Source organism: Bolinopsis microptera, chromosome 3 (genome assembly GCF_026151205.1).
Source record: "Bolinopsis microptera isolate Bmic1 chromosome 3, MBARI_Bmic_1.0, whole genome shotgun sequence".
NCBI lineage: Eukaryota > Metazoa > Ctenophora > Tentaculata > Lobata > Bolinopsidae > Bolinopsis > Bolinopsis microptera.
Window position 1 is genome coordinate 10,611,875 of NC_087074.1, and position 23,619 is coordinate 10,635,493.

At 39.4% G+C, this 23,619-nt stretch overlaps 2 protein-coding genes across 2 annotated transcripts; both read right to left on the minus strand.

Annotated features, from left to right (window-relative positions):
- Window positions 1–1,557: 1,557 nt before the first annotated feature.
- On the minus strand, window positions 1,558–14,134 carry LOC134813176 (vacuole membrane protein 1-like). Its single transcript, XM_063820864.1, has 9 exons — window positions 13,918–14,134; window positions 13,605–13,695; window positions 12,943–13,053; window positions 10,495–10,662; window positions 9,028–9,079; window positions 7,986–8,140; window positions 3,141–3,257; window positions 2,626–2,793; window positions 1,558–1,671 (listed from the first exon to the last, which is right to left on the minus strand). The coding sequence occupies exons 1-9, from the start codon at window positions 14,088–14,090 to the stop codon at window positions 1,558–1,560; spliced, it is 1,149 nt and encodes a 382-aa protein (XP_063676934.1). The 5' UTR covers window positions 14,091–14,134.
- On the minus strand, window positions 9,326–10,401 carry LOC134813088 (tRNA (adenine(58)-N(1))-methyltransferase catalytic subunit TRMT61A-like). Its single transcript, XM_063820767.1, has one exon. It carries the CDS (start codon window positions 10,395–10,397, stop codon window positions 9,423–9,425), a length of 975 nt encoding a protein of 324 aa, XP_063676837.1. The 5' UTR covers window positions 10,398–10,401; the 3' UTR covers window positions 9,326–9,422.
- Window positions 14,135–23,619: the final 9,485 nt, after the last annotated feature.

Here is a 23,619-nt window from a genome sequence, read left to right on the forward strand (position 1 = left end):
TGTTAACAACTCTCGCGGACTTTATGAAGTTGAAAATTTTTTTTGAATAACTGCGATTTATTGGATTATATCTTCCCGGTATTAATGATTTGTCGAGATATGACCATAGAAGTATACACTTTCCGTGAAATTAGGGACAATTTTAACTATTGTTTTTGTAGTATCCAAAAACAGTGTTTGTTTTCATATTCCCTTTTAGAACGAGATTTGCTTGGTTAACTAAGGAGGTTGGATGTTGTTTAACCGATGCATGTTTGACTTTAGTCTGATCGGAAAATCGTAACTTATGTTTCTTCGATCCACCATATTTGTAGTGTGTATTTAACAAAGGTGTTGAGATTTTAGATAGATCTGGAAATGGGATTCACATTTATCAGCTGGCCAAGAGTGAGAATAGCGTACTGTCTGTGACCGGTGTTCAAAAATCTCTTTGCGAAGCGAGAAAAAGTTCGAAAGCACTGGCCATAGGCGGGAGTTTGTCTCGCTCTCCCCGCTTGCTGGTAATAACGGTTAAATAAAACTCACCAAAGCCGTACCCCAGCTAATATTATACTTGCCGCGCCACAATTTTCACAAAATTGTTTACAAAATCTTTAAGGGATTATAGCTTACATCTTTATGGTGATAATGAAACCCTCGATAAAAATATATAGTCATGCCGTGACTCTTATCAGCTTATCGTAAGGTTCGAGAATCTTGCCCGAGTTTTTTAAAACACTTTAGAATAGTTCTGAAATCAGGACGCTATGTTAATATTGTAAATATTGTAGACTAGTTACGATTCTATCTTTCACACGAGACAGAAAAAGTGTATAGTTCTTGATAGGTAGGTATAACAAGTTTTCTTTTTCATTTTCGCTTTCAGCACAAAGTTTATTCTCATTCTTCACAGCACACACATTAGCATTTTATACATTTTTAGATGTACAAGCTATTTATACAACCATAGATACACTCGTATCTATTTAATATCATACTTAATTATCCACAGATATCTGGTATTCTTCACATCTTGAACAATGGTTGACCTAGTTTAAAAACATGTCTCAGTTGTTCGGGTGGTCTTTTGCTCCATAGAAACTTTTCATTTGTCCTGTATGTGACCAAACCAGTTCATAAAAAATGCCTCAAGATATCTGGTTGTATTACATGTGTCTCAACCTAATACCTGGCTTATAGAGTAACCTTCATTCGACTTAAATGATTATTACAATACAATAACCCCAATTTTAAACCCCTATAGTTCGTTCTCACGATACTGAATCAATTAGGCGAACTTACTGTCTGAAATAGATTCAGCGAAATCGATCTCAACAATTGTATATCTGGTATTGGTTAGCCTGTAAGTCCCAACACCCGGATAATTCTCAAGACCCCTAGCCCAATCGCGATTGAAGATACTTTCGTTATACGTTAGATCATCGTGAGAATATCTCAAATTTTAGAGGAAGGGAAATAGAAACTTTCTCCAAAATTTGACCTCATCTGCCTTAATGAAACCAACTGTCTAAAATTTCTATCTTCTAATGGTCTTAACGACATTGAAATCGAACAGTTTTACGAGCCCTTTATCAAAGAACCTGCACCGTAAATCTGGAAATGGAGGTGGTCTGCGCCTATGTTAACAACGCGTTTGTGAATACGATTAAAATACAGGATCTCGAACTCAATCTGATGTCAGAAGAAGTTACTTGGGGGAATTTCATTGCTTAAAATCAACAATTTTAATAACGGAAATAAGATCAAAAATCACGTAAATTTCTACCGGCTCGCTTTCCACAAGCCCATAAAAATTCTTGAAAGTTTGAAAACGTGCCAGGGGTCTTGGATAGACATCCAGAAAGCAGATAGTCTTCCTGGGTGATGCAAATATTGATATTTTAAAATACGATACCGACGCTTACAGCCAGGATCTTAAAGCGCTTACTAGAAATAAGGGGTTTGCCCAGACTGTCTCCATGCCTAGCGGGTAAACTGACCACAGTGCAAACGCTTATTGATTCAGTGTATACTTAATCACGTGACAACGTTATGAGTTGTACTGTCGTGACGTTGGATATGTTAGATCATCTCGCGGTTAGCACGACATTAGGTTAGGAGGCACACCTAGTTTGAACGAGCGATTCGTAGTCAACGGTGTAATAGAACAACAAACACTAGCTTGAAATTAGAGGCCCGTTGTATTTTTAACGGAGCTAATCATGCTTAAATTCAAGAGCTTATTGTACGTGACGGACTGGGTGCTGCTACCTCTCAACGTGCGCTGATGAACAATTCAATTCCATCTTTCAACGTACATGAACATCCAATACTGCATAATAACCCCCCTGAAGCGCGACAGTTCGGAAGAAAATTCGAAAGAGCTGACCCAAAGCCTTGGATTACCCTGGCTTGAGGCGGCAAGCAACCGCAAGAAGTTATATTTTTTGAAAAAAACTATAATCCATCACAAATAAAAACTGCAACGCGTATGATATAAAAGAAAAAGTTTTGTCACAAACATGTGATCTAGCCAAAGAATAGTACTTTAAAAAAAATGGTGGGACAAATACCAAAAACTGTCTAAAAGTCAATGGAAAATTATCTATGGCCTCCTGAACCGTAACAGAAAAAGTTCGGACACACCCGTCTGAAGGACGACGATGGCACGTTATAGCTCGATCTGGCAGTCGCTGTGAAAATTATACTCGTAAAGGGACCATGGAGAGCTGGTCCTATGAGGGGGAGGTGAGATATCTTCTCTCCGAACAGTTTGAGGTTATCTGCTGTGAAGAGGATCACAACGCACACCATCTGGGATAGAGGGTGATTAGACTTACTAGAGAGTGGATGCTCTACTTTACTACGTAGTACGTCGTGATAATATAGAATAATTTGCACATCATATTCAACTTGTATACGTCTTGCCTACCCTATGATAGGATGATATTTTCAAAGATATTTTCAAGGATATTTTCACGAATATTTCAATGAACCCCGTTCCATACTATGTATCAGACTTTTCAAGATAAGGCGTGTCGAATTTCTAAAAAACTAATAAAATCAGATTGTGTTCTTAATTGTATTCCTTTCCAAGAAAATTTTCCCTGAAAAGTTGAAATATAACAGTGAGCAGCTATGGCCTATGTATATATAAATACCTGGAGGTGTACTTTGAAGACTGATTTGCCGAGAAGCACAGCAGGGAAGAATGTTAGGAATGGAATAAGCATGTAACCACAGGTTATGCCAGCCAAGTCGAACAGTGGGTTAGGTACCTGGTAACAGTGGGTTAGGTACCTGGTAACAGTGGGTTAGGTACCTGGTAACAGGTAACAGTGGGTTAGGTACCTGGTAACAGGTAACAGTGTGTTAGGTACCTGGTAACAGTGGGTTAGGTACCTGGTAACAGTGGGTTAGGTACCTGGTAACAGTGGGTTAGGTACCTGGTAACAGGTAACAGTGTGTTAGGTACCTGGTAACAGTGGGTTAGGTACCTGGTAACAGTGGGTTAGGTACCTGGTAACAGGTAACAGTGGGTTAGGTACCTGGTAACAGGTAACAGTGTGTTAGGTACCTGGTAACAGTGGGTTAGGTACCTGGTAACAGTGGGTTAGGTACCTGGTAACAGTGGGTTAGGTACCTGGTAACAGGTAACAGTGGGTTAGGTACCTGGTAACCGGTAACAGTGTGTTAGGTACCTGGTAACAGTGGGTTAGGTACCTGGTAACAGTGGGTTAGGTACCTGGTAACAGGTAACAGTGTGTTAGGTACCTGGTAACAGGTAACAGTGGGTTAGGTACCTGGTACCTGGTAACAGTGGGTTAGGTACCTGGTAACAGTGGGTTAGGTACCTGGTAACAGTGTGTTAGGTACCTGGTAACAGGTAACAGTGGGTTAGGTACCTGGTAACAGGTAACAGTGGGTTAGGTACCTGGTAACAGTGGGTTAGGTACCTGGTAACAGTGGGTTAGGTACCTGGTAACAGTGGGTTTCGGTACCTGGTATCAGGTAACAGTGGGTTAGGCACCTGGTAACAGTGGGTTAGGTACCTGGTAACAGTGTGTTAGGTACCTGGTAACAGGTAACAGTGGGTTAGGTACCTGGTAACAGTGGGTTAGGTACCTGGTAACAGTGGGTTAGGTACCTGGTAACAGTGAGTTAGGTACCTGGTAACCGGTAACAGTGTGTTAGGTACCTGGTAACAGTGGGTTAGGTACCTGGTAACAGTGGGTTAGGTAACCGGTAACAGTGTGTTAGGTACCTGGTAACAGTGGGTTAGGTACCTGGTAACAGTGGGTTAGGTACCTGGTAACAGTGTGTTAGGTACCTGGTAACGGTGGGTTAGGTACCTGGTAACAGTGGGTTAGGTACCTGGTAACAGGTAACAGTGTGTTAGGTACCTGGTAACAGGTACCAGTGGGTTAGGTACCTGGTACCTGGTAACAGTGGGTTAGGTACCTGGTAACAGTGGGTTAGGTACCTGGTAACAGTGGGTTAGGTACCTGGTAACAGGTAACAGTGGGTTAGGTACCTGGTAACAGTGGGTTAGGTACCTGGTAACAGTGGGTTAGGTACCTGGTAACAGTGGGTTAGGTACCTGGTAACAGTGTGTTAGGTACCTGGTAACAGTGTGTTAGGTACCTGGTAACAGTGGGTTAGGTAACAGGTAACAGTGGGTTAGGTACCTGGTAACCGGTAACAGTGTGTTAGGTACCTGGTAACAGTGGGTTAGGTACCTGGTAACAGTGGGTTAGGTACCTGGTAACAGTGTGTTAGGTACCTGGTAACAGTGGGTTAGGTACCTGGTAACAGTGGGTTAGGTACCTGGTAACAGGTAACAGTGGGTTAGGTACCTGGTAACAGTGGGTTAGGTACCTGGTAACAGTGTGTTAGGTACCTGGTAACAGTGTGTTAGGTACCTGGTAACAGTGGGTTAGGTAACAGGTAACAGTGGGTTAGGTACCTGGTAACAGGTAACAGTGGGTTAGGTACCTGGTAACAGTGGGTTAGGTACCTGGTACCTGGTAACAGGTAACAGTGGGTTAGGTACCTGGTAACAGGTAACAGTGGGTTAGGTACCTGGTAACAGTGGGTTAGGTACCTGGTAACAGTGGGTTAGGTAACAGGTAACAGTGGGTTAGGTACCTGGTAACAGTGTGTTAGGTACCTGGTAACAGTGGGTTAGGTAACAGGTAACAGTGGGTTAGGTACCTGGTAACAGGTAACAGTGGGTTAGGTACCTGGTAACAGGTAACAGTGTGTTAGGTACCTGGTAACAGTGTGTTAGGTACCTGGTAACAGTGGGTTAGGTACCTGGTAACAGGTAACAGTGGGTTAGGTACCTGGTAACAGTGGGTTAGGTACCTGGTAACAGTGGGTTAGGTACCTGGTAACAGTGGGTTAGGTACCTGGTAACAGTGGGTTAGGTACCTGGTAACAGGTAACAGTGGGTTAGGTACCTGGTAACAGTGGGTTAGGTACCTGGTAACAGTGGGTTAGGTAACAGGTAACAGTGTGTTAGGTACCTGGTAACAGTGGGTTAGGTACCTGGTAACAGTGTGTTAGGTACCTGGTAACAGGTAACAGTGGGTTAGGTACCTGCGAAACGAGACATTAGCATTCAGTTCCACTTCAGTAGTATATATACTACTCACTTCATGTCGTTCACAGTTCACTAATTTTGTGGTTACCACTTGCACCACATACGATGATGTGTACCCATCATGTGACCATGCGACCATGTGTAGTGTATACCCATCCTAAAGAGCTAAACAGACCCTGAGAGCCTGCAAGCCACATCCCTAGAGTATACACTGTACATTCTTCAGTCAGTATACTGACACTACTTCAAGCCTAAATCCCATGCGACCAATTTTAACGCCTATAATCGGATATTCTTGCTATGACCTAAGTTAAAATGTAGATTTTTGCGTCGAATACTTGAGATTGACTTCTATTCACAGCACTATGTCGCAGTCCAAGTAATTCCCTTCTCATAAAGGGATATAATGATAAGTTACTGAACAGGAAACCAACGTACGAGCTTGAGTCATAACAGAGAGAGAGAGAGAGAGAGAGAGAGAGAGAGAGAGAGAGAGAGAGAGAGAGAGAGAGAGAGAGAGAGAGAGAGAGAGAGAGAGAGAGAGAGAGAGAGAGAGAGAGAGAGAGAAAGAGAGAGAGAGAGAGAGAGAGAGAGAGAGAGAGAGAGAGAGAGAGAGAGAGAGAGAGAGAGAGAGAGAGAGAGAGAGAGAGAGAGAGAGAGAGAGAGAGAGAGAGAGAGAGAGAGAGAGAGAGAGAGAGAGAGAGAGAGAGAGAGAGAGAGAGAGAGAGAGAGAGAGAGATAAAAATAGGTCACATAAATTACTGGAGATGAGAGATGAGGAGTAAGTAGCGAGAGTGGTGATCTGTACACTACTGCGGGGATGTGACACGCCGCAATCAGGGAAATACATTACACTGCCATATAATACCAGTCGTTTGGAAACTATACACACATATTTGATGGACTGTAACAATTATGTGTTTAGTATTTGAGTCTGGAAATGTTTCAATTATAATGCTTTGAAAGTTGAGGATTTGAAAATTGAGGATTTGAATTTAATGTCCACTTTTTCCGGAGTGTAACTTTATTACATCGTTTAGAAATTATGCATAAAACCATTCCATGTGACGGTAAATGAATAAATAAATAAATAATGTAAATAAATAATGTAAATAAAGTCACATTTTATACAGCAATTTATCGGTAAATATTGATGTCATTGGTTAATGGTTATAGGTACTTACTAGGATTTATTTTTTGTCTTGACTGATAAGTTATTGCACTGTACTACCTTTTACTTATACCAACAATAAATTGTACAGTTTCTGCTGTTACTTAGATTGTTGTGGTTTACAATAAAATATGTTTTACTTTTGTCTAGTAATGAGTTAAATACGTTTGTTCGCATTATATACAGATTTGCCCAAGCTCACATCACTCACAGTCAGCCGCTCTGACATAGTAGTATAGTTAAAACCACTGTACATACATCTTAATAAATCATCGGATCATTATAACACAGCCTCATTTTTAGTAGACCAGACATTGAACGTGTTACAGCTTCTGTTACACAAAACAGCTATTGAAATGGATAACATTACATTCCAAATATAAATGCTGACTACCTTACAAGACATTTTTATAACGTACGAAATGCGACGGTTTTCCCGAAATTTCGCCATATTTTCGGACCGCCAAAATTTCGGTCGTCGTAATAGAATCCGTCGCATTATTTTTAGCTTATTCCAATAATTGTGGCTTCATCGATTCATTTTGTTCTTGAAAAGTTAGTGATATGATGGTGGGACAAATAAACACAATATTCCATGATGAATTTAATGTCAAGTTATACGTTTTAAATTTACAATAAATTACATTTATGTGCTAACATAAACGTCTTATAGACTAAGTCAAGATAAACAATTTAATACCAAACTCAATAAGTGAAACTGAAAGATTCGAGCCGGACCCCTTAGAGGAAGATGAAGAAATCGATTTATAAGTTTCATTTTGTTTCAACATGATTTTACCGATTTTTAGAAAATTTTGAATTTCCTTTGTGTCAGAAAACAAAATGATGAAAAATACCCTTATTTTCTGTGACGTCCGAAATGTGACGGTTTTTGTTCAATTTCGCCATATTTTCGGACCGCCAAAATTTCGGTCGTCGCAAATTGGTCCGCCACAAAAATGTCTTGTAAGGTAGATGTGTCCGCTCAAGTAATCTGGCCAGGGAAATACTAAGTCCTACACAGTGAGTACCTGCACAATATCTGCTCTTTTTAGTGTAACCCTATTTTAATGGTTGTGAGCTACGAGATGGCTTTGATCATTGCCGCATTAAAATTCAATAGAGCGGGTGCAATTGTTCAAAGAATATAGTCTCAACACAATGTCGAATATTACAATAACATAATGTAAACAGAACTATTTCGAAACATTGTGTCACATTACTACTTACGCTAGCGCAGATTAGAATACCAATGAAGCCGGCACTTTGTACAAAGTTTTGTATCCACCGTTTAAATCTATCTCCCCATTTGAGAGTAGAAGGGTCTTTTACTCTCTGAAGGTCGGTATATGAGCTGTCGTCCATCTCGTTACCTGATAGCCTGGCTGAAAAGTGTGGTTGTGTTATTTTGCATCTCGTTACCTGATACCTTACAAGACATTTTTGTGGCGGACCAATTTGCGACGACCGAAATTTTGGCGGTCCGAAAATATGGCGAAATTGAACAAAAACCGTCACATTTCGGACGTCACAGAAAATAAGGGTATTTTTCATCATTTTGTTTTCTGACACAAAGGAAATTCAAAATTTTCTAAAAATCGGTAAAATCATGTTGAAACAAAATGAAACTTATAAATCGATTTCTTCATCTTCCTCTAAGGGGTCCGGCTCGAATCTTTCAGTTTCACTTATTGAGTTTGGTATTAAATTGTTTATCTTGACTTAGTCTATAAGACGTTTATGTTAGCACATAAATGTAATTTATTGTAAATTTAAAACGTATAACTTGACATTAAATTCATCATGGAATATTGTGTTTATTTGTCCCACCATCATATCACTAACTTTTCAAGAACAAAATGAATCGATGAAGCCACAATTATTGGAATAAGCTAAAAATAATGCGACGGATTCTATTACGACGACCGAAATTTTGGCGGTCCGAAAATATGGCGAAATTTCGGGAAAACCGTCGCATTTCGTACGTTATAAAAATGTCTTGTAAGGTAGCCTGGCTGAAAAGTGTGGTTGTGTTATTTTGCTGTGAGTAATGTGCTGATACGTGAAGCGGTGAGACAAGTAATAGTAATGTACTAGACAATTGGTATTTCAGCTTCAATATTATACGGCTTTAAAATACGGCTTTAAATTAATACTTTGTTAACAGTAAAATTTCTGACTAGCTATACAGATTCGTAAAATCAAGAAAGTCTCGGACCCTATAACAATAATTTTACTCCTAAGGCAGGAAACAGTGAAATATCAAACTAACCAGCTCTAGCCATGAAGTAGGGTGGTAACTCTCCTATTGCTGTACCAATACCCTGAAACACGCTCTTTTACTTCAAGAACACAATGTTATGGAATGTAGCTGTTATCAATATCACACGAAAAACATATCAGGTCTATATTATATTCAGGTGTCAAATATTTTCGGTAATAGCGTGAATGCGGGATTTGATGGGTATCATAAAGTTGGGCTTAAAAATATTATGTTATTTCTCAGAATTTCTGGCTTGTTTAACCTAGATATAATATATAGGAGACGCAGTAAAACAATGATTCCCCGACTGTGGATAAAATATAGCTAAAATACACTATCATTTGATGAATAATAAATTAAAAATTAAAACAGGTTAGAAAGTTATAAAAATTTGAGGATTAAAATTAACTGTTTTCACTTTTCTCCGTCTCGGCCATTTGAACGTCCTCTTTACTTTCCAAAACTATATTTTGAACAAAATCTTTAGCTGGAAGAGTAGCAAAAGTTAAGTAACCAGTGTGACCTACTCCATCTTTCTTTGGTCCGCCCTTCACATACGCATTTAACCACCCATTACAAGCTTTGTCCCCACTTCTCTGATCTGAGCGGAACTTCTTGTGTCGCTCGTTTCCAACAAAAGGCTCCCAAATTCTCTTCCGACTCAGCTGGTACTGTCGTTCTATTCCCTCAAATGTCTGAATTTCCTCGAACCCTTCCTCTGACAGAGCAGAGCAAGCCTTCTGAACCTGCTCAATACAAGGTGAGAAGCTGCATATCCTCCCTCCGTCAGGACCAAACACAGAGATAGTGTGTTTAATGGCATCCCACGGACAGGGCAGATCTAAAAACACAGCATCAGCAACGTCCTGCACCGCAAAACCGTCCTCACAAACATTCTTATGGTAACTAGAAACAATGTGGTCGAGACCGTGAGATTTAAACTCCACAGCAGCCACCTCACTCCGCTCCTTGTGGAACTCGTGAGAGTGCACGTGACCTGACTCCCCCACAGCACGTGCTAGCGCGTGAGTTAAACTGCCACTACCAGTACCACTCTCCACTACCACACTGCCAGGAGACAACTCCAACATTAGACATACCAGAGAGATATCACTAGCGTAAAGGATTTGAGTCCGGTGAGGCAGAGAAAGGGTCCACAGCTCAGGACTGGGTGCTAGCAGGGTTATAGTGCTCTTCTTGTTGTGGGAATACATCTTGCAACCAAAAGGTTTACCCATGATATCGTTGTGTCTGAATAGTCCAGCTGTTAGTTGGTACTGAGCGTCTCGCTTTACAACAAGAGGTTCAAGAGTACCCTCTCTTCTCACTATCACTGTGTCTCCTTCTTTTATTACATCCTCTCTTGTTGCAAACGTCATGATCCTTCCTTTTGGATGCATGGTTAGTAAATCTATAAATACTTATTTAAAAAGGAAATTACAACTTATTATAACATTTTCATCTTAAATGACTTACCCACATGAGTGATTCCCATCTAACTTTGGACATGATAACCCACATATCCACGTGCATGAGAGAGGTTCCTTCTGGTGGACATATCACAACATCTGGATAAGGAGGTTCTGGGAACTCTACACTCTTACACTCCCATGCTGCCATGGTTACTTGGGCTATGTGTGGACCCTGGTGGAGAGAGAGAGAGAGTTGCAATACACGGAGGAGATAGCAATACTCAGGGTTATAGAAAGCGGGGGGGGGGGGGGGGGGGCAAGGGGCCAAAAAGGGCCAACTTTTTAATTTAGGCTTCTAACAATTTTTGGGACAATTTTTTTTTCCCCCGAAAATTTTAAAGTCAAAATTTTTTAAAGTCAAATATTTTCAAAGTTTTCTTGAAAACTACTTTTGTTCATGTTTCATGCTACTCTGATCATTATGAGCCAAAAATATTTTTTTCGGTTTTCGAAGTTCGATATACGATTTTGGACTCGAGGGTTCCCCTTTGTAATGCGATCTCGGAAGGCAGGCCTCCCCTTCGCAATACGAGTTCGGAAGCGAGAGTCTGCTTTCAGAAGTACGTATCGAGAATGACTCGGACCGAAAATTTTCTAAGTCAAAATTTGTAAAAGTTTTCTTGGAAACTACTTTGTTCATGTTTCATGCTACGTACCCTGATCATTCTGAGCCGAAAATATATTTTTCGGTTTTTTTGAAGTCCGTACCTACATTCGGAAGGTTGAGGATATGAAGTAATACTGATTGGTTTCATATACTAATTATAGAAAACGTGATATTTGGCCCACAGATTTGAAGGAAAATACGCGAATTTGGTCCTCAGATTTAAAGGAAAATGCGCAATTTGACGCGGAGAACTGAAAAAATCAAGATTTGTCGTGAGGCCAGGATCTGAAAAATCGCGACTTGTCGCGGCAAACGTGAAAAATCGCGATACCGCAAATGCTCCAATTTCCTTTTGTCCTTACCCTCGAAATTCAGGTTTTAGCGCAAAGCGCCAAAAAATATTTAGAATTTGGCTCCCCCATGAAGAAAATCATTCCTACACCCCTGGATGGGGACGGTACCAGTTTGAGTTCTCATTATATTAACACAGCAGTAGCCCTGGTGTCGCTTAGTGAAACCCAAATCACTGAGCAAGGACTCATAAGTACAGGTTTATAACGGTCAACTTAATATGTAATTGATATGCAGGGAGGTAGGGGGATGTTTTGCGATATAAGACTTATAATTTCGGCGGAAAATGTATGAAGTTTTAAAAATCGATTTTGAGGGTGAAGATCGCGTTTTTACTTACCCATCCAGGAATCCCCTTTCTTGTTGGCGAAATTCTCTACTTTCTTTTGATATTTTAAAATTGAAATTTGACTTGATTGGTGGAGAGTTATGGTTTGTCAAGGTGAACGTTTTAAAATGAAACTACACCCCTGGCAATTTCTGGGTCTACTGATGGATCACATGGATGGATCACATCACTAATTATACGTCACATCACTAATTATACGTCATATGATCTGACCTCTAATAATGGAGGGCCCCCCTTTGTCGGCCTCCCCCTGGCAATACTATAATCTTGGTGAATGGGTGTTGGGTGCATGTAACATGTACGTCATGATCAATACCTCAATATGAATGAGGGGATGATGGGCAATCAGGTAACTGACCACCATACGGCCTCAATACTTGTGATGGCTGTATACTTGCTCCTTATCTCATGAATAAGGGATATGTTTTACAGTGTAACAACTAAAAAACAATAAGTAATAGAAGTAATAATATAGTTACCGGGTAGAGAATGAAGGTATGTAGTCCTATAATATAGTTACCGGGTAGAGAATGAAGGTATGTACTACTATAATATAGTTACCAGGTAGAGAATGAAGGTATGTAGTATTATAATATAGTTACCGGGTGGAGAATGAAGGTATGTAGTCCTATAATATAGTTACCAGGTAGAGAATGAAGGTATGTAGTATTATAATATAGTTACCAGATAGATCAGAGAATGAAGGTATGTAGTCCTATAATATAGTTACCAGGTGGAGAATGAAGGTATGTAGTCCTATAATATAGTTACCAGGTAGAGAACGAAGGTATGTAATACTATAATATAGTTACCAGGTAGAGAATGAAGGTATGTAATACTATAATATAGTTACCAGGTAGAGAATGAAGGTATGTAGTATTATAATATAGTTACCAGATAGATCAGAGAATGAAGGTATGTAGTCCTATAATATAGTTACCAGGTGGAGAATGAAGGTATGTAGTCCTATAATATAGTTACCAGGTAGAGAACGAAGGTATGTAATACTATAATATAGTTACCAGGTAGAGAATGAAGGTATGTAATACTATAATATAGTTACCAGGTAGAGAGTGAAGGTATGTAATACTATATTATAGTTACCAGGTAGAGAATGAAGGTATGTAATACTATAATATAGTTACCAGGTAGAGAATGAAGGTATGTAGTCCAGTTCCCAGTCCTACAGTAGAGAGTATCCCCAGCCCAACCCACCAGACGCTCCACCAGATCTCCTTGTTTAACCACACCACGTACTGTAACATTCCACTGTTAATTCAATTGTTGCTGTTTTGCAACCCTTAATGTTTGCAGAAGACTAGAAAATAGGTAACCAAATACCACATTTCAGGGAATCTTATTTGAAAGTCAATTTTATTATCTGTCTAACCATACCAGGGCAACATCAGCGGTAAAGAAAAAAAAAACATGTCTCGGGACAGAGATTACGACTTAGGGAGTTGAGGCTGGTATGGGCCACAAATAATATTCCAATTCAGTTTGTTACGGAGTTTTATATTAACAGAAAGCGATGTAACAGAGTCGATATATTTTAATTTTTCCGATGGGGTCAGGGTTGGCATACATCGTAGTCCGTCGTCCGATAGTTTCACTGCATCCTAATATTATAAGATAATAGTCTCCAATATATCCCCCCCCCCCCCCCCCCCCCCCCCCCCCCCCCAAGATCACACAAATTTTGTAAAACACCAGCAGTAGTGACTGTGCGTATTACAAAGCTTTAATATATTCAGTATTATCATAGTACTCAGTATTGTTCAATATCGCACATGTTGGATCAACTGACCTTTTGTTGAGCTCCAGGGATGTTGAGGAACAGTAAGATTGCTAAAGTCACCCCAGCCGTCACCGCTATATTTAACTTGTGCAGCTTTGCACTGTAGGAGTGAGGGGGGCTTATCATAAAAATAGGGTAATTTCAATGTATTTATAGCAGAAAAGGTTATTATCTACTGTGCAAAGATGCAGTCTGGGTAGCTTCTAATAGTAGTAAGGGTAACTAGTGTAATGTGTGGACTTAAAATCAACAAAAACAAAAAACACGAGATCCGGAGGGGGGGGGGAGGGCCGGGGGGGGGGGAACGAGACTAAATACTTACAACTTAAAACCTTTACAAAGTTCATCAAACGTCTGCCAGCCAAAATAGTAAAATGTTTTCAGAGGACTTCTCCAAAGAGTAATGTTCTTCCGCTCAGCCTCAAGTTCATCCTCAGTACTTACAAGATTTTCTAAGTCCTCTGATTCATTTAGCAAACCATTTGATTCACCCATCCAGTACCACAATATAAATCAGCAATTTGAAGGGTCATATTTGTTCATCTGGAAAGAAGATGATGTTATAACCGATGTCTAATATTAAAGACTAGAGTTTGAAAACAAAGCGGAAAACTGATCGACCAAAACTTTGAAGAGACGTGTTGTTGTATATGTTGGGGACAGGTTTTGAGTACAACTACGATATCATGGTACACAAGAAGAAAGAGAATAACTTAAAAGCAGTTACAAATCACAAAATCATAAACGAAAATTACAGAACATTATAATATTAATACATATCATCTTATCTTAATAACAATAACAGGATTAATCAGAGGCACATATTAGGTGCGGTAAAAAAGTCGAAATTATGCGGTACCGCACCCGACTATAAAGGTAAAATGTGCGGTAAGGTGCGGTAAATTTATACCAATTATGCGGCAAATGTGCGGCAATTTTTCGAAATTTATGCGGGAATTGTGCGGTTTTCATTTGCATTTTCTCAAGGACTTTGGAAATTCTAAATGTATAACCGCCGCTCTTATCATAAATAGGTCTGTTTATGTGTTACTGAGGGTGTAGTTCTTTAGTACTAAGACCATGATTGAACCAAACTCTTGAGCTCGCCATGCTGTTGAGATATCCCCTTGTTTTGCTGATGCAGGTATCTTTTGTTTCTTGTGTGGTGAGCTTGATGATGGGTCACTGTCTGTAGCTGTTCGTTTCTTTAGGAAACGGTCCATGACGTTGTGATGTGATATAGAGTAATCAGATAATGTGGTGAAGTTACGAATGACTACTGATACACTATAATCGAAGTACGGTAACGACGAGGGTTCCATAACGGCCTGGGTCACGGTCCCGAAAGGGCCTGGGTCACGGTCCCGAAAGGGCTTGGGTCACGGTCCCGATAGGGCCAGGGTCACGGTCCCGAAAGGGCCTGGGTAACGGTCCCGAAAGGGCCTGGGTCACGGTCCCGAAAGGGCCTGGGTCACGTGGTAACCAGGTCACGTGGCCTAGGCATGAGTTCCAAAAGGGCCTGGGTCACGGTCCCGAAAGGGCCTGGGTCAGGGTCCCGAAAGGGCCTGGGTCACGGTCCTAAAAGGGCCCGACTTTTAACATATTTTGGTTTTTACACTCGAAAATCTTAACGCGAAAATTTCAAAATTATGAATATGCGAAATTACGCGGAAAATGCTAGATTATTATGCGGAAATATGCAGAAAATTACAAAATGTGCGGAAATGTGCGAAAAACAATAATTATGCGAAAATGTGCGGAAAACGGTAAATTGTGCGATTCCGCACCCATCGCACCTAATATGTGCCTCTGGGATTTCAGGATATTTGAAATGTCTAAAAGTTCAGTAAACATTTCAATCTATGTCAAGTCAGATATGTAGCAGAACAGGAGAAGGTAAGTCAAATGACACTTGAGAGCGATTATAATTAATACACGTTAAGGTCACAGTATGATTCGATAAAGTCCACTAACTAGTGCCACTGTATGACAAAACTACCTCCCCATTTTTACCCATGTCCAAGGATCGACCGGGATCAGATATAATATACAATTGACAGCGTGAAAACATTATCAAAGTATCAACAATAAACGCTGACTGGTGCTGATGGATCTTGAAGAGGGTATAATATGTGCAGGTCTATTGTTCTTAAAATTTAAAGGTGGTATTGTTGGCATTATTTGTGTAAGACTGCTGTCCCTTAATTCCACAAGTCTTCCCTACAATAATTTGAACAATGGCAAGTAGAAACAATAGCAGTTACAAATATTATCATTCACAGAGATTCTTAAAAGGAAGGGATCAACAAAGCTATGAAATTTTAAAGCTTTGCAATTGTTAAATATAATCGTCGTCTTCGTTGCTGATTGGATGTCCTTATCTGATCCAAAGAAGGATTTCAGTCGCGGTCGATCCTTGCCCATATCCATTGAATTTATATAATTGTATATAACACCATGCCAGCTCAGGTGTAAAGCATAAGTATGGATAAGTATGGAGATGAAATGGAGGTGAAAATAAATTAGTCGAGTTTTAATTCAAATGTGTGATATCATTACAAAATAGCATAATATAATAAATGTTATATTATGTTGATATTTGTTTTGATTTATTATTATTTGGTCTTGTTGTATCTTTGCATTAGTAATATAACTTTGGTGTTCAGTAATGTTTTAAAATGTTTAGTAAATTTTGTTTTCGTAACTATATTTATTCAGGATGTTACAGAAGGAATCGATTTAATGTAGTTGAAGGAGTCCTAACTCTCCTCACTTTCAAAAATGGCGTTTCTCTTTATAATGATCTGTGACTCTTTTTTTCAGAGAACGGAACCAAAACCATCTGGCGCAAATAGCTAGTGGCCACATTTCGGCAAATTTAAAACACCCCTCTCTCTTACTTAGGGTTAACGCCCACATCCCACTTTGTACTCATTTCCAACCCCCCCCCCCCCCCCCCCCCTCCCTAAGCTGGCTTTTGTAAATTTATTTGAAACGATCCCAAATGGTAAGCTTCCAATTTGAACAAAAATATCGTCTCGTTTTTGGCAAATTGGGCGACTTCCTGTCCGAGAGCGACTCTTGACCCCGAGAGCCGGATTAGCGTTTTCGGACAAGAGTCGCTTGTCCGACATGAGTCGGATACTGGTTTTGGCTTTTAACAGTTTTCCGGTATCTTACAATTAAATTAAACTTTAAAAAACAACTGAATAATATTAATTTTTCCACAATATACATCTAATATGATTTACTATTCTAAAACAGATTATACGTTCGCGTTGTTTTAACAGAGTGCGTGATGTTCACCTAAATCATAATCATTAACATATTAAGTTGACCGTTTATAAACCTTTAGTAATGATCCATGCTCAGTGATTTGGGTTTCCACTAAAGCGACACCAGGGCTACTGCTTGTTGTTAATATAATGAAACTCAAACTGGTACCAGTCCCCCATCACATGGTCCGTAGATTGTTCACATGCCCCTGATTCACGATTTTTTCCTGCATTTAATTTATTATCATACCGAGAACCAAAAAGTGTAGCACCCGATATAAAGACTAGAACTCCGACCTGACACAACCGCGAACAGCACTTGGACCCCCTAATATCAAAAGAATCCGGAACCTTTGGAGTAATCAGGGAGCATTTACCGAAACCATGACTTGTGAGCAAGAAGCAGTAACCTCCCTTGCGTAATCCCGTCTATCTTTACTCCATAGCCTTTATGACACTGGAAGTGATATTGATCCTGAAGAAAGAAAGTTTGTCTATCAATGTTAGACACTGCACCCACGCTAACTCCAGATGTTTCCTACGGCACGCTCTTCCCATACTCTTACTAAATCTGAAAGAGGATTTCCAACACGGGGTTTTCCAGCACTTTACTTATTAGAAATGGATTGATGGAGGGAAAAACACAAGAAAAGCTTGAGTGATCATAATATTTCTTTAGAGGGGTCCATCTTTTTGCAGGGAAGCCAGGGCAGTGTTGGGATATCAAACATTGCTCGTAAACCATGTTCAAACACTGGGTCCATCAGTTCCTTCCAGTGAGATTTCACGTACTCCGTATCATTATTACTATTTGTTTTATCGACCAACGGTCCCTGCATTGGAACACCTATACCATGATATTAAATGACGAAACTTAGTAAATCGGCAACGTTTTAATGTGCCAGTCCGAGGACGGTCAAGCAATGGGATGGAATGTCTTGATGCTGAGTCCACTGCCAGATGCCACCTCCGCCAGAGAGCGTGCTCCTTCAGCCGCTTCCGGACATGTCCTATCGAACCCCAACACGCTGACTATAGAACCCACCACAGCTGTTTTATTCATCATGACTGGGATCTTCGTTGGTGTACACCATCAGTCCGAATAGGTGGAACATATTATAGGTGAGATTGAATGTGGAGAAAGAAGAGCATATCCCCTTCATCAGCTTGCAGTATTTCCAGCACTGCTTTCCCTTCTAGTACTGTAAAACACACTGAGCGGGGTAATTAACCCCTTGAAGGGCATTTTTTTGAAATAAAAGAAGCAAGGGCCTTTGTGAGGGCATCACGTTTCGAATTGATAGCATCAGACACGGTAGGTGCTTGCTTTTGTTTGACAAGCAATTTGGTCTGACCCTTTATCCAGAAATGGCAGAAAAGTCTAGTGAAAATGTTACTCTCAACATACTTCAACCGAATCAACCCTGCTGTGATGTTAGTATAGTAATTCACAGAAAGGATAAAACCCAGGCCCCAGCCAAAACCCAAGATAGACCCATGATTTTAGACATTTTAAAGTACTATTAAATAAAAATAAATATCACGTTCTTGGGCCAACAATTATAAACGATTATAATATTATGCAACGGATTTTTTACTAGAACAGCCAAAACCGCCAGCAGTTTACAGGCAACTTGTTGGCACCAAAAGATTCGATGGACCAAAACTACAACTGCTGTTGGGGTCCAACTACAACTGCGAAGTCGAATACTAAAAATAGAAAATACTTCGATAAACTTGAAGATACAGGTGAGAACCTAGATTAGAGTATTTATATACCGAGACATCTTATAGAAGGGTGGGGCCGCTTCTTAGAAATGAGAATGATCATGGTGGTTCCTTCACACAAATGCAGTAACAGTTTGCATTTGTCGAACTCACTTTGCTTTTGTTACCGCCATATTGCTTAGTATTTCATATCGGTACTTTAAACCTCAGTTCTACTCAGCTTTAAGAGATTATATTGAGGATATTTTGGTCTGAAAAGGAAGGGTTTCGGTTACTCTAACTCACATTTACTGGAACACTGAATAAACGTATCGGGGTCACCTGGGGCACGCCGCAAGAGGACCAGAGTGACAAAACTAACGAGTCACAGTTTAATGAGGCCTAACATTCCGATAAATAAAATGGTAAACTTATTATTCTCGAAAGGGAAAACGTTACATCCAAAGCTACATCCCAAAGTTTTCCTCCCATAAATTAATTTGTGTTTAAATATACATCTTTTAATCCCAATCTTCGTTTGGTGACCTTTTAATATATCATGTGCAAGGACATCGACTTTTGACAGGACAAGATAGTGCTAAGATATATAATTACGTTATTATTCATTTCTGATGTAACTTTAAGAGCTTATATAGAAATCATGAATTTTAAAAAGATAAGTTTGCAGTTAATAAGCAAACACCTAGCAAAGAGAGCAAAATTGTGATTTTAATCAAATTCAACAATTGTCATAAGCAATCGCCCAGACATTTCAAAGTTTTAAAACCCCTATTCATCTTTGTACCAACTACCGACCGCCCCCCCCCCCCCCCCCCCCCCCCCCCCCCCCCCCATATAATCTCGGGAAGGACGAAAGGGGCCAAAATTTTGGTGGCCTAATTTGGCCTATCCCGTCATTGCATTAATCCAAATTATCATTATACTGATAAAGTGTATAAAAAACAAAAATTCCGTCATTGCTATTACCAAATTTTTTACTGTTAAAGTGTAGTAAAAACGATAAATTCCTCATTCTTGGAAATCATTCATATTAAAGCAAAAAAAGTTCAGATTCTTCTCTTTGACACCCTTTTGAGACCTATAACTGTAAGAATATTTTTCAAAATTTGCAGGACCTAACATTTGACCCCTAAAATTGGAAACTGCAAAGCCAAAACTTGCTGGAATTTATCATTACACATTTAAATGCTAGATATTAAAATCCTGAAAGCAAACTTTCTGAAATTCTTTTAAATAATACAAATATGCATCCATTTTTTCGAACCACACTTATATTTAGCCCAACAGCGTGCTGGCAGGCTCTAATATTGCATTTAAACCGTAAATAATTGAATCGTTACTTAAAACTGTGTTGAATATTGATCTCTAGTGCCAAAATTGCTAACTACATTTGCCACGAGCAATGTTCGGCCAATAATACACAACTGCTAACAGAAATTGGACAGGACGCAGCTTTTTATCGCAGTCCTGCCATAAACTTAAAACTTATTATATGCAAGCCTGTCTAGACAATGAATGTTTCGCGATTTTTGACACTCTATGGCCCCCCCCGCTCCCCACCCATGAAGTAAAAATCATTCGTACACCCCTGAATACCTTCTCAATTTTTAATTTATTGAATAAGAAAGTGGGGGTGGTCCATGCCTGATTGTCGATGTCAACCCATCGTAATGATAGGTAATCGTTAGGCGATGTCCCCAAGGTCATCAAAAAATATAAGCTTAATAACGGGTCAAGAAATTTTAATTTTATGATATATAAGTTACAAATTGTCCAATGTGTAGTGAATACCTACATAAGGTGAAATTTATATAACACTTATTTCTTTGTTATGTTTGTCCCATTTCAAAAAAAGTCTAAACACAAAACAATTTGCGCAGAATTTGAACATTACAACATTACATCACATTTTTATGGTCAGCGAAATTACCTAAATAGAGTAAATCGAAATAATTTAAAGATTCGAAACGACAAAAACTTCTCGATCACTATTGACTATTACACATGTTTTATTGAAAGTTTTAAAATAAGTCAGATAACCAAGATTTAAACATCGATATCCTGTGCACGACCACAATTAAATTGAAAAATACTATCTTTTCCGAATGCTTGTATTAATAACATAATGAGTTACGATCCCCTAATAATTGCTCCCTTTTTAAGGTGTGAGCATATTCCTGCCTTTAATCATAGAGTTCCTAGACATTAAATGAAAAATAAATCTACCGATACCTTGTCTTGCTACTCTCGCAACAGGCTAGTTTTATAAATTTAGATTTCTGCTGAACGAAAGCTGATTGCAATGCGCCACACGTATCATTGCGTTCCACCTCATTTATGTTATTTGAAAGATTGAACAGAAGTACATTTCTGCATGGTAACCTGTTTGAATTTGGTCGCCGAGTGTTAACATCTGTTCAAATGGTCAGGGGAATCATTTTGTATAAAACCACAAACTTTTTAAAAAAACCGACCAAGCAGTGTTTCTGAACGACATTACGACAACGAATGCTACAAAATCAAATAGCACATCAGGCCTAATCTGTCTGAAAAACTGAAAAATAAAAACAAAAGGAAGCCAGGTTTAATATTATAGTAAAATTAATTCTCTAAAGCAAAGACCAATAAGTTGGGACAGAAACTTTTCCAAATGAAACACCTACGTGTATTAATCTGACGCAAATGACAATTCCTTAAATTCCCGATGGCATTAAAACTTGAAACACTGAACACAGCGTGAAATCTGACATATTGATAACGTGATATTTAACTAATCATATCAATTCCGAATAAGGTTTGAACTAGATCATAAACCTGAACTGATGAGGTCCTTGTTCAGTGTTTTCCTCCAATTGTCTTGGTTTGGGTTCCACTAAGCTACACCAGGCCACTGTGTTGATCGTATGAGAACTCAAGCTATTATTGTGGGCTGTAGATCGGTCACTGCCCTGATTCACGATATATTCTGCGATTTATGTATTCATCATTTCCAATGACCGCAAACTATAGCGCCGATATAAAGACTAGAACTCCAACAGACAAAAACTGAGGATCAGCACCGGACTAAATTAAAGAAAATCCGGATCCTTGGGTGGAATCTGGGAGCATTTACCGAGAACCATCTTTGTGAGCAATATTTGCTGAACTCCCTTGCGATCCGTCTATCTTCCACTCCATAGCCTTTCGGACACTGTAAGGTGATGTTTTGATCCTGGAAGAAAGAAAGGATTGACTTCAATGTTAGTCACTGCACCCTTCGCTATTTACCGATGTTTATTCGGCATGGTTCTTCCCATTCACTTATATTCTAATCTAAAGAGGTAATGCAACCCTGGTTCAACCGACCACTTTTGAATATAAACATTCCGAGTCCTGTCCAGTTCCTTCAATTTTTTTTATAGTAATGGATCTATGGAGGGAGAAAACACATGAAAGGTTTGGAGTGGATCAGGTAATATTTCTTTGAGAGGGGCATCTTTTTGCAGGGAGCCAGGGCTAAGTGTTGGATAACATCATTGCTCGTAAACCTTGTCCTAACACCTCATCACAGTTCTTCCAGTGAGATTGTCACGTACTCCGTGCCTTTAATTCAAGCTTATTAATAGACCAACGGTCTGCATTGGTAAACACCTATTCCATGAAATGAAACGAAACGTAGTATCGGCACGTTTATGTGCCTTTCCGTGATCGTCAAGCATTGCTGATGGAAGTCATGGATTATGATTCCCTCCCCAGAACGTCACCTCCGCCAAAGAAGCCGCTTCTGGACATGATCTGATGAACCCCTAACACACGCAGACTTTGACCCTAACCCAACAGATTTTCATCCTGGAAGTGAGATTCTGTTGTTGTACGCCATCAGGTCCGAGTAGTGGACATGTAGTGAGGTGAGATTGATGGAGAAAGAAGAGCATTCCATCATCACCTTGCAATATTTCCAGCACACTTCTTTCCCTCCCAGATACTGTAAAACTTATAGTCCCGGGATAGAATCCAAGCGGGCTCTTGTTCTTTATTGGAAGCAAGGCTCTGGGGTGTCATCACGTTCGAAAATGATCGCATCATCAGATGCTAGATTTGTTTGACTGGGCGGCAAAATTTGGTCTATACCCATTATCGAGAAATGGTAGGAAAGGCAAGTGAAACGTTTTCCTTCAACATGGAACCTTCGCAACCTAAGTTAAAATTAAGGTGTTTTAAACCAGAAAAGCAATCTGAAATTACCAATGATTTCTTAACCTTTTTATTACCTACATATTATTAAAAAAAAGTAAATAAAACATGTTTTTAAATTAAATGAAAAATTTTCGCTAAAATGGTAGTTTTATCTTATCGAAAATTAAAGAACACTGTAGACATCAATTATATAATGCGCAGAATTGTTTTACTAAGAAACAGAGAAAACCAACAGTTAAGCTCCAGTAATTGTGTACCAAAAGATTCGTGGGACATAATTTATCCTAGGTAACGAGCAGTGCAGCCGGATTCGAAACCCTGGACCTTCTTTGCAGAAGGCGGAAGCGCTAACCACAGGCCACCTTGCCCTCAAGATTGCGTACCTGGATTGATTTTAGGTGCAAAATGATCTAACGAAGGACCCTACCTGGTGGGGGGTTGTCAAAAATTCTGAAACATCGAAGTGCATACTCAACTAACACACTACCAGTAGATACAAAAGTAAACTACAACTGCCGTAAAATACTGAGTAGTTAAGGAAATACGAGACCGAAAACTGAAAGAGAAGCTAGATTTGATTACTTTTTTATAGAAATGACAATTTGTTGAATGTGCTTGCTTCATAACAAAAAATTGACCCGTGATGCCTTGCGGGACACAAATATCATATCTGTCACGAGAGTGTCAATTCTTAACATAGATCTACAGTACTTTTGAAATACGTTGAGATGGTAGCAATCAATCTAAATCCAACGGAATACCACAAAATGTCTATTTAAGTCTAGTTAGCTATTCATTTAGTTATGGTAATTCATTTTGTCAAACAATGACAAAAGGAAATAAGG